At 28.5% G+C, this 12,757-nt stretch overlaps 1 protein-coding gene across 2 annotated transcripts in view; it reads right to left on the minus strand.

The window, feature by feature from the left end:
- Nucleotides 1-12,757, minus strand: part of LOC106681105 (uncharacterized) — a 40,624-nt gene that overhangs the window by 23,733 nt on the left and 4,134 nt on the right. For both annotated transcript variants that reach the window (XM_014421263.2, XM_014421264.3), the window contains exon 4: nucleotides 10,032-10,204. In XM_014421263.2, the coding sequence (XP_014276749.1) occupies nucleotides 10,032-10,204 (173 nt within the window). The remainder of the gene's footprint in view (nucleotides 1-10,031; nucleotides 10,205-12,757) is intronic.

The raw sequence follows: 12,757 nt of genomic DNA on the forward strand, positions 1-12,757 counted from the left end.
AATGCTATTTTGTATCTTTTCAGATAAAAATAAACAATGTTTTATATACTTGGTTTGGAGATTACTTAGCCTAGAAATAATAATAAACTATTTCTTAATTCTGGAATACACATCTTTAAAGTGACATTACAGTATTAGGCAGGCTTTAGAGCCGAAGAGTAAAAGAAAAAAGGAACAAATTAATTGAAAAATCAAATTATAGTAAATCATGATGACTTAACTTTTAATCCTTTAAACAAAAATAAACTTCTAATATCAATACATAAAGCAAATAATTTAAATAGAGAGGACTTAATAGTATGAATAATTTCTAGACCAGAAAGAAGAGTTCACCCAGGACTCAGTCCTGCGAAGTAAGGCGAAACATTGGTTACTAATAAATATTTTTTCTTATATTTTTGTACTATTTTTTACCACAACCTGAGCCAGCTAATAATCTTCCTGTATAAATAATGAGTTATTATATTAGTTGTTATAAATTTTGATTGTAAATTAAGAACAATTTCAATTCATTTAGAGCTGTATAGTAGGAAGTAATGGAATTGGCAGGATTTGAAAGTGGAAAGGAGTAAATGCTTCTTGAAGGGTGGATGATTTTCCAAATGTCTTGGTGTCACTAGAAGAGGAACGGGTTGGGGCAGTCATTATGAAGTCAAAGAATAATAAGGTCCTAGGACTAGACATACAGGCGGAGATGTAATAATGATGGTGAGTGACTCATGAAGGAACTTCACAACCTCATCCTTGCACTATGGGAAGAAGAAAGGATATTTGAGGTCTAGAGATAAGGAATAAATGTCTGAAATTTGTCCGCTTCACAAAAAGAGTGACCAGATGGAGTGTGAAAACTATAGAGATACAGTTCTTCTTTTACTTAAAAGGTCCTATCAAATGTCCTTTTTCAGAAATTTGTCCTCTAAGCTGAAAGGGAGAAAGGCTAGTATCAAGCAGGGTTCAGGACTAGGTCAAACATAGATTCTTCTTGAGAATGATTCTCGAAAAAGTAAAGGAGCACAAAACAGTTAGATATCACCTTCTCCTTTCTAAATACTTGCCCTATCTTTTCTGGGCTTATTTCTTGGCTGCATCCCTTTAACCTTTGTCTCATTATCCTCCTTAGCAAGGCGATAGTTTGGCATTCTAAGGAGTTGGATAAACCATCTTAGTTTGGATTCTAAGGAGTTGGATAAACCATCTTAGTTTGGATTCTAAGAAGTTGGATAAACCATCTTAGTTTGGATTCTTCTATCACAGTTTGTATTGGATTCTCACTTAAAATGGATCCAATTGTAGTGTTCCTAATCCTGTTCTATATAGTTCTGTTTATATACATTGTCTTAGGTCTCCTTTCTCACCTCTTTTCTGTTGAAGTCTTTATTTTAAGGCCCAAAAAGATTGTCCTGTTGCTCTAATCTGCTATTGGATTTTTGAGTCATTGCTGCTCAATTCAATTTGTTTAAGTCTGATCTTGTTAACCCTGAAAACTCTTTTGATCTACGAGTTTTATCCCAAACAATCTCAAACAAGTTAGGCCATAATATTCTTGTATTTATTTTAATTGCATTGCTTTAGTTTTTTGTTTTTTTTATTTACTAAGAATTACTGGTTTCCTTAACAGTCATTCAACTTGCTTGGTTCTATTATACCTTAAACAACGAAGATCAAATAGAATTTGTATTTTTACTTTGCATTGTCTCCCTTAAATCAAGTACATATTCCTTCGGAATTCCTTGTAAGATCTACTTCTTTACAATCATTCTGGACATGCATTCATGGTATTTTAATTGTTGGGACTGCTCAATAAAGATGATTCGGTAGTATTTCTTTAAATCATTGTGTTCATATGAACTAAAATATTTAAGAACCATTTGTCTTTTTAAGTTCATCAAAAGATATCCTGTTGATTGCATTGGTCTTTCAACTATTATTGCATATCATTAGGTGATGAATATCACCCATCTTACTTTTCATCTTCTGATTATTTTCTTAAAGCTTTATCATTGAATGAAAACAAACATATGATTAAAAAGATTTAAAAAAAAAAAAATTATTTTATACTGATATTCGAGCTTTAGTATCTACAGTAATTTCATCAAACATTAAATCCTTTTATAAAATTTAGAGCATGTATTGTAAAGTAAACAAAACATACCACATTGAAATTATTAAAAGACAGATATTTTTCTTATTTAATGGCAAATGTCAAGCTTTGACTTAAGGACATCAAATACATTTTTAATCAAGTATTTTTTTCTGTCAATCCGTAAAGACATTATAACATGATTATTACAACAGGTCTATTGCTTTAGAAGGTCGAGTAAGAGAAAAAATGTCGGTTTGTATGTAGGAAAATGTAAAAATTCTCTACTCCATGTATTAATACTTCACTCTCAATCAGAACAATTCATTAAATAATGATTGTTAATAACATAGTTTTATCTAATGAAATAGGGATATTCAAGATGTAAATGATAAAGGTTAGCACAACACTGACAAGAAAATTCAACAGGTAAATCTGGATGAAAACAAAGACAGGTTCAATTTCTAGGTTTTTCATAAAATTTTGGAATTTCCATAAAAAATCAATTACAATTGTCTGAATTATAGCTTACTGTTACTTCATTAGATATTTATTGTAACTTCATTTTATACAATTTGTTTTTTTTTTAACAATCTTTTTTTAATCTATTGAGAACGTATGTACATTCATATAAAGGATTTATATATTTTTCTTCAGATTCATATTACTTTACCGAGACAAAATCAGAGTTTACTTTTTGAGGATAATATCCCCGAATCTGTGGCATGCCTAGCAGGGAAGAAAAGCAGAGAGGGGTCCACCCCAAAAATAGAGAATAAAAATAAATTTAATTACTGAAATTGTAATTTTATATCAAACTCGAGCATTTTTTATTTTTTTCGTTTTGGGACATTAATTTACCTTCTTACTTCGATTTATTTATTTAAACAATTTTACATTAAGACATCAAGATTGCCAATATTCTGGGTTTTCTTTCCTAATAAGTTGTTTATTTTTATTTTTTATTAATGAGTTGAGGTGAAAAACCTTCTATTTAGAATGTTATCACTATTCTATATTTAGACATATCAATATGCCTGTTCCTATTTTTTTACCTCCTTATCGATAAAATTATAAAATATAATTATAAAACTTATAAAATAAATAATTTTTCTATTTAAGTTGAAATTATGGTTTTAGAATCAGATAATTTATTTGGTACTTTAGCAGAAACCTATGTTAAACTATACTAGGCATTACCTCTTTGTACATATCAATATGTCTGTTTCCTATTTTGTTGCCTCCTTATTGATAAAATTATAAAACTTATAAAATACATAATTTTGCTATTTAAGTTGAAATTATGGTTTTAGAATCAGATAATTTATTTGGTACTTAACCACAAACCTATGTTAAACTATACTAGGCATTATCTCTTTTGACATATCAATATGCCTGTTTCCTATTTTTTTACCTCCTTATTGATAAAATTATAAAATAAATAATTTTTCTATTTAAGTTGAAATTATGGTCTTAGAATCAGATAATTTATTTGGTACTTTAGCACAAACCTATGTTAAACTATACTAGGCATTATCTCTTTGAACATATCAATATTCCTGTTTCCTATTTTTTTACCTCCTTATTGATAAAATTATAAAATATAATTATAAAACTTATAAAATAAATAATTTTGCTATTTAAGTTGAAATTATGGTTTTAGAATCAGATAATTTATTTGGTACTTTAGCACAAACCTATGTTAAACTATACTAGGCATTATTTCTTTGGACATATCAATATGCCTGTTTCCTATTTTTTTACCTCCATATTGATAAAATTATAAAATATAATTTTAAAACTTATAAAATAAATAATTTTTCTATTTAAGTTGATATTATGGTTTTAGAATCAGATAATTTATTTGGTACTTTAGCACTAACCTATATTAAACTATACTAGGCATTATCTCTTTGGACATATCAATATTCCTGTTTCCTATTTTTTTGCCTCCTTATTTATAAAATTATAAAGTATAATTATAAAACTTATAATTTGAATTCTTTAATAGTGTTATTTTACTTATACATGCATTCAACGTTTTCATCATATCAATATGTCTGTTTCCTATTTTGTTGCCTCCTTATTGATAAAATTATAAAACTTATAAAATAAATAATTTTTCTATTTAAGTTGAAATTATGGTTTTAGAATCAGATAATTTATTGGTGCTTTAGCACTAACCTATGTTAAACTATACTAGGCATTATCTCTTTGGACATATCAATATGCCTGTTTCCTATATTTTTACTTCCTTATTGATAAAATTATAAAATATAATTATAAAACTTATAAAATAAATAATTCTGCTATTTAAGTTGAAATTATGGTTTTAAAATCAGACAATTTATTGATACTTTAGCACAAACCTATGTTAAACTATCCTAGGCTATAATGATATCTCTTTGGAGATATCATTATGCCTGTGTTCTGTTTATTAACCTCCTTAATGATATGCCTATATTTAATAATGTTTGCTATTTGAGTTGAAATTATGGTTTTAGAATCAGATAAGTTATTTTTAAATGTTTTTCCTGTTTCTGTCTTCACTTATATACCCAGCCTATTTATTATATGTGCATAATGTGTATTCTAGTTTTTTTGTATCTATTTTATAGTTTACAGTTGTGTTGTTATTTTTAATTATGTGAATTGCTTATAAGATCTACATGCTTGTCGTCTTGTTTATTATGGTGGAGGTTTTTAAAATTATGCTATGGTTGTCTGGTTGCTATGGTAATGTTGTGCAGTTGTCTTGACATTTCTGCAGTCTGTGATATGTTGTTTAATCCTGGTTTCCACTTCCAGTAGTTAGTTGAAAGGTGGAACAAGAAATATGGAATAGTGATAATGTTATAAATGGAAGTTTTTTCACCTTCAACGTATTAAAAAAAATTTTAAAAACACTGCAAATGTTTCATACGGTCTGTCCGTCTTCAAGGGGCTTTAATATTTTATTTTGTTTTCTCTTGTAATTTTTTGTTTGATTTCTGTTAGAATTTTTTTCCATTTATTAAACAAAAAACGTTTTAACACTGTATGAGGTTGACCCCTGCATAGCTTACTGTGATGAAATTGAACTAAAAAGGACCAGAGAAAGCAAAATAAGATATTAAAAGCACCTGAAGATGGACAGATCTGAAACATTGGCAAAATTGATTAAATAAAGAAATTGAAATAATTTCCTGAATGGAAAACAAGCAGAAAATAACATAATAATCTTCAAATAATAAACCAATAAACAAACTCAAGTATGGTTTTGAATGCATGTGCAGGTTCACTCAGGAATAGAGGTTGTGTTGGCCAAGAGTTTCAAGGCATCACCTTAGCAACTTCAAGTCAATCCATTCAGAGAGGTTGAAATTTATTTATGTATTATTTATTTTGTTGCAGACTCAAGGAATAAATCTCGATCATTCCACTTTGGCTAGAATATATAGGGAACCTTTAGGATGACCATCTTGAATACAATAAATGGCCAGTTAGAGAGGGAAAAATGAAGTCCATGGAAACATTTGCAGTACACATCATTATTGTAATAGAGTATTATCATCTACAATCTCCCAGAAAAAATTGATTTACTTGATGAAGAAGCTATCATACCAGAGACAAAACAATTGAGACGACATCTGCAAGCTGCGAACAGGACAAAATTGTTGATTCCAAATATTTTCTTGGCAAGTAAGTTATTTTTTATCTTATCTGTTTCAATGTCTTCTTATGTGAGAATTTCTTTTTTTTTCAAAATTAAAATTAATAAAAATTTATTTAAGATCAATAATGAGCCGAACAGGACTAAAAGTTTAATAATTTTATCTATCAATAAAAGCAGTGTGGAGATTTCAGTGATGTCCTTAACAAGTTTACCGAGACTAAAGTGCGCAAAATAAGGATTAAAACTACTATTGCTAAGTACAACTTTCTTCTTTTCAATTATTCAATATATGAATATACATTTGAATATTTTTGTTTTTTTGTCATAATTGGTTGATTTTAAGATTTATTTTGATTTTTAAGCTTTGTTTGTCCATAAATTCTTATCCCCTGCATAATTTCCCTTTATTCATTTTTATCTCACTGACAAATTATTAAAAGTAAATCACAATTGTGCCTATTCATCCTTCTTATCTCGATACATTGGCGTTCCTCAAGGTAGTATCCTCAGTCCCACCCTCTATAAGGTGGCATCTGGGATCCCAACCCATTTTAATACTATCCTCCCCACATATGCCGATGACAGCTGTGTTCTCTAAGTGAATATTTACGTTAATTGCATCCCTAACTCTCCAGTCCCATATCTTAATCCTTGAAGAATGGTGTTAAAACTGGAGTATTAAAATAAACTCACCTTTACTCTTTTTTTTAAACCTTCGACTACCCTACAGTATTATTTAATAATATTTCACTTATCCCTGTCATTCAGATCCCATATCTAGGACAAATAACTAACTTGGAATCCTCATAGAAGACTAAAAAAAAAAAAAACAGGAAACTGCACGTTAATTCCGTAGAGTTTAGCTTTTTGGTGTTCCAATAAACCAATCATCGAATTCCTCTCATATACAATCCTTGCAATACAAAATCTACAATACTCCTTACTTTGTGATAAATAAAATCATCCATTAAGACTTTAATGTTCTATATCCAGTCCAAACCAGATATCAATCCTTCCATAATTAAATTTTTAACAACCCAAACACTGATTTCTAACCTTGCTTGCTCTTCTATTCCTAGAAGAAGATGGCCTCTAGGTCTTCTAAAATGGCTGCTGTGTTTTATAGCAACCCAATGTAAATACATTGGGCCAACCCAAATGGGCAGCATGGCTAAATTAAGCATTTCTCTCTCTGAAAGCATTTTTTATTTTTCATTAATTTTTCAAGTAGTTTATTTGCATTGCAATATTATTGTTGTATCGTCCCTAAAAATCGTCCTGTTTAAATGTTTTTTCTATTTTTAAGGTTTTGTGTGCCTTTACAGATTCTTCAAATGGAGTGAGATGGTTATAAATTTGTATGTGATTCAAGTTGGTGTTAATGAAGTACAATTGGTGGACAGCCTAACTCATAAAATGAAATGTCGTACAATACTGAAATTACATATTCAAGGTAGATATATGACTCAGATGTTTCAGAAACTTTTTTTTTTTAAATCAACCTAGAAGTGCCATTTTAGAGAATCAATTTTGCACTTTTTTTTTTATAGGATTTACCCTAAAAGGGCTCTAAAGATTTTAATTAAACTCGGTAAATCAATGTACAATTAAGTTTTATATAACATCAGATAGGTCTTATTTTCATGGAAATACTCTAAAGGGTTAATCTTCTACTAAAATACTTTTAACATTACTTATTTGGATTAAATAATCAGTTGCCATTGTTAGCTATTATAAATAATGATAAATACAAAATATGGAAGAAATTGATAAATAATTAAAAGAGAAAAAAGGAAAAAAAGAGACATGTAATTCAAACGGGAAAAGTCGAGACTACCTAATCTTTACCGAATGCATTATGGTTTCTTTATTTATAGTTAAATTGTTGTGCTCTTTGTATTCCCTTGTTGAGAAAATCTAAAATACAAACTTTTTTTGTAAAATAAAAAAAAAATTAGTTCACAATTACCGAAGGTATTCAACATTTTTCTCTCCCTCCCAGCCATTTTTTTTTTTTAATTCATGTTTTTTTAAGCATTAAATCACCTCTCATCAGTTTTCCAAACAAAAATGAAAAATGAATGTGACATTAATAATGGAACTCTGCTGTTCATGTTTTTTTTTTCTATCTATAGCAAGTTGAAATATGAATAATGGATTTATTTTCTAACTTCTATGATGTACGCTACTCTAATTTTATTTTATTATATTAAAATTTATAACAGTAAAAGAATAAATTATTATTGTATTTTTAAAATATTACTTTACTATAAATTCACTGTTACCTCCGCTTTTTTAACTTGGAATAGTTCAATTACTATTTTCAAGGATACTTGTTCCTTTTGTATAGTCCGGGTAAAAATTTGAATTATTCTCTAGCAGAATATATGTATCAACTGGTGAACAAAAAATATTTTCTTCTTCTAAGAAATGTAATTTTAATGGGAGGGTACAGAAAGAAAACATTAAAAGCAGAAACTGTTAACCTCTGAATATAAGAAACTCAATAAAAAAGGAAAAAGTGAAATCCATTTGTTCCAAATCCACTCATACTGAACAAAATATTCTGGTAACATTGCGCTTCCTCCCATAATTTAAGATAATGTTTACCACCATGCACACTTGATATATCAGAATTTGATATAATATAATACCTTAGTTACGTATACCGGTCACAGTTTGCTATATTCTGTTGAGTAATTTCTGAGGCCTATCCATATAATAATGACAAGTTTCGTCACGAAATAAGATGTCTTTTAAGTTTTCAATGGCCTGTAAGAACTCCTGTTAGTAATTAAAGTTCAATTCTGTTTAGGCCTAGCAGGCACTTAGTTCTATAAGTGGAGGGTTTAGTTATTAGTATCTTAGCCTGTCTCTACCCTGCACATTCCTCCCATTCTTTCCTTCTTTTCTCCATTTCCAAACAAGGACTTTATACTGATGTCTTTTACTAATGCCTGAGGAATGTTCTAGCCCTATTAATGGTCCACTTCTAGCGATCTGGTTAGTAATACTAAATACTAGATCAGGACCTTCTGATTTATATATGCCCTCTTATAGAACTGCCTCCTTCAGCAAATCCTTGGTCATACATACAACCTACTTCTCTTCATCTCTGTTCGTCAATCCTCATCCGCTCTTCCCTTTTAACAACATCTATTCCTTTACCTACTTCATAATCAAACCTCCGTGTGTGGTTTGATTGAACAATTTATGTAGCCATCATATTAATTACCAAAATAAATTGTAATTTTAACCTATATACTGTAATTCGTTTAATGTTTTAATTTTTAAATATACTTTATAATAATATAAATATAATTGTCCCAAAATAATTTTTTTCTTCTATAATTTCATAAGTATTAAAATTAATTTTAATTTCACTAACTAACTAATATATTAAGAAAAAACCTTCCATTAAAAAAAAAAAAAGTTTTTTTAATTATGTTTAATTTTAAAAGATGTGAAATTTAGCTTATTCAGTAAGTAACATATTATCACTGATCCCTCTTTTAAATAATTTAATTTATAATAAACCGACATTTTTCTTTTACTCACACCATTATTTGTAGTTTCGTCTTATGAAGTATTGAAATGAAACAACCAATATCGATAAGATACTTTTATTTATTATCCGAACTAATGAAAAAAAAAAAAATTAGTGGAATCATTTGATAAATTTAGAAATTAAGTTATAACATGAATGTATTTGGGGGCTAATTTAGAACTGCTAAAATAGCACAAAAACGTTATCTTTTTATGATTCATAATGATATTTAACTAAATTCAAGTATTTAATTTTTATTTTTATGCTTGTCAATTAGTATATACTAAGTACATGTATAAATTTTAATATGTATTGAATTCATTCTCAGTAACTACACGTATATACACAATATTAAAATGGATCAGTGGAGAATATGGTCGAGGGGGAGGGGGTAAGCAAAAAACACAAATAAACTAAAAATCGTTTATTTGTGCCAAAGTTTTGGCCTGAGTTTCAGGTCTTCACTGTTTAGCCAGAATCTCTGCTGAAGCTCCCTGATGAAAGATCTGAAACTCAGATCGAAATTTCGGCACAAATAATTTTTTGTTTTTTTATGACCACCCCACCTCTCCCTGACCATCTTCTCCACTTATTAATCTAGGGTAAATTATCTACACCTCATTAAAATGTATCAATCCCTTAATAACCATTTTATGATAAATTGCATCAAACAGTGGTTAAATATCTAATATATTACATTTTTAATAATATATATGTGCAAATTAATCATGTAAATATATCATTATTACCTTTGACTGTAATATGAAAGGTCGTGTCGCATGTGCATTGTGTTTAGAGGTGTTTTCTTGTATGATGAGGCTATAAGGAAAGGTCTGGACATGCAGCCATATCTGATTGATGGCTGCTTTATAAACAGCTGATAACAACCAGAAAAAACATATGGAAACGATATTTCGACGGCCTGCAAAAGATAGTTACAACCATTAAAACTTAGAATAGTAATAAGGAAATTTAAATGAAATATTATTGTGATTTAAGATATAATTGGAAAAATTCCAAACACAAAGCTTTGAGTCTCAAATAAATCATCAGGACAGAAAAAAAAAAAAAATCACTTGTAGACAAGATACAATGCAATTCATATTAACGCATTTCTTGCAGTTGTAAAACTCTTACTAATTAGCCAATTAATTTAATGAAGTAACGAATAAAATCTTATTTTGTTTGTTCGCCTATAACTCCTAAATGGTATATCCTAATGGAAAAGTTATGGTATATCAAATTAAACAGCATTAAATTCTGTGTCAAATGAGCATTATAACTTATTAAGTCAGTCAAGTAGGATGTCATAAACTCTAGATAATTGTAAGGAAAATAAACAAAAATTGTTTTCAAGTGGTTAATGTAAGCCACCTACACCTTATTTTTGGTAAATTTAAAAATAATTTTTGTTTTTTTTTTTGCTTTTACAACATACTTTTGACTGAAATTATTGTATTCATTTGACGTAGAATTTAATTTGGTATAGCATATATTTTTCGCTAGACTGCAACGTTTAGAAGTTATAGGCAAAGACAACAATGCCTAATTCATTATTTTATTAAACTAAACTCTGTACTCTTACAGAGCGGCCAGAAATCCATTTCCATGTTAAGTGTGATAGAAACTGATTTTTAAAATTATTTGCAGATGTATGTTTTATGGGTTGAATTTTATGCATTCGGTCCGTCTACTGCCAGTTTATTTGAGTTGCACTATATTGTACTATGGGTACAGTGCATCGGTGGAAAACATCTCAATGTCTACTGAAGAAATCAAAAGATCAGAACAGGAAGAAGAAGAACTTCAAGGTACAGTATGTGTTATAGCAAACCCTTATTGTCAGAAGTTATTATTTGATAGTTAAAGTCCTTTTTATAATTAAGTTATTTATCTGGTAATTTATGCAATAAGTGAAATTTACTAACTTAAAGGAAAGAAAACTCTTACCACTTCTTATTTCCCTTAGTGCATCTTCCCAGCATTGCGGACAACCTGTCCATTATCAAGTCCATTTTTATCACTCTATCTCACATCCTTCCTTACTCTTTACAGGAAAAAATTATTGAGCAATGCTAACATTTTTTTTCATGTGTATTTATTCTTTCTAGTGTTTTTTATGGAAAATAATTTTTTCCCAGGAAATAATAGGCCAGTACACTAAATGTACCAACGCCTGTTCCAAAAACTGCTCAATCTATGAGCTCACAGATGGTTGCTGGTCCATATGGAATACTATAACTGGTCAGGTAAGTTTTCAAATAGCCATTTATTGTTGATAATGATAACAAAAAAATTTAACTTTTAAATTCCCTATTTCTTAGAATTTTTTTAAAACAAGTATATGTGTTATATAATTAGAAATGTATTTATTTATAAATCTTATACTTTTGTATATATTTGAACTTAATTACATCGAAACTATAGTCTACATTATAATTATCTACAATGTTAAAAAATATTTTCATTAATTATTTATTCACAGAGTTAAAGTAATTAAAATTGAATTACAACTGAACTACATATTTAATTATTTATTTCGACTAAATTATATTTAAAATATTAAAAATAAATTATATATTGATGAAAATTTTTTCAAGAACCAGATTGTTTCCTCCTTACTTTTCCAATTGAGAATTAAAAATTGCCCATAGAGGAAAAATAATTAAATTTGAAAAAAAATCACAAATGCATAGTTAATAATATATTTGAGTAATCTTCAATAACAAAATATATGAAAATTGTTTAAATAAAAAAAAAAATGACCAAGATTTAATGAAATATTATCCTGCCGATTAATCTGATTAGAAAAAGAGTAATAGAATAATATTCCAGAATTTTTTTTTAATAGGGGGGAAGAAGTAAAATTACATAATAATTACAATTTTTAATGTTGTAACCAAGGATGTGCCCAGGATCAAAACTAGGGGGGGAGAGGGCTAGCCATAGTCAATCAGGTTGTAACATTTCAGTATGTAAAAGGCAAATGAAACCAAAATTTTAAGAAAATTATATATAATTGTCTCAGTGCTTTATTACTTATTACAATTAGTATTTGCTTTAAAAAAAAAAATTCATTTTTATTAAACTAATAATTTTTAGCACTTCTAGGGGGTCCACAACCCCCCATCTTTAGATACGATATCTAATTAGATTATCGTAATTTCAGACCTGTTGTACCAACTTTTCTATATCTACTAGCATGGTTGTAACAGATACCTAAACATATTTTTCTAGCCTTTCTGTTATCTATTAGATTCCACTGAAGCTATTTGAAAAATGATATTAATGTATATATATATATAATTAATGTATTTCATTCTGGTAGAACATGTGCACCAGTGACCCATAAAGCGTTAAGGGATTTGTCCTGATTTCTAAAAATATTTTATATATTTATTCCTATTTTTTTAAAAATATTATCCTGCATGTTTGACGTTCCCATTAGCAGCAGAGTGACATTTAAAAGGAAGTC

Source organism: Halyomorpha halys, unplaced genomic scaffold (genome assembly GCF_000696795.3).
Source record: "Halyomorpha halys isolate HHAL.00 unplaced genomic scaffold, Hhal_1.1 Scaffold309.1, whole genome shotgun sequence".
In the NCBI taxonomy this organism is placed as follows: domain Eukaryota; kingdom Metazoa; phylum Arthropoda; class Insecta; order Hemiptera; family Pentatomidae; genus Halyomorpha; species Halyomorpha halys.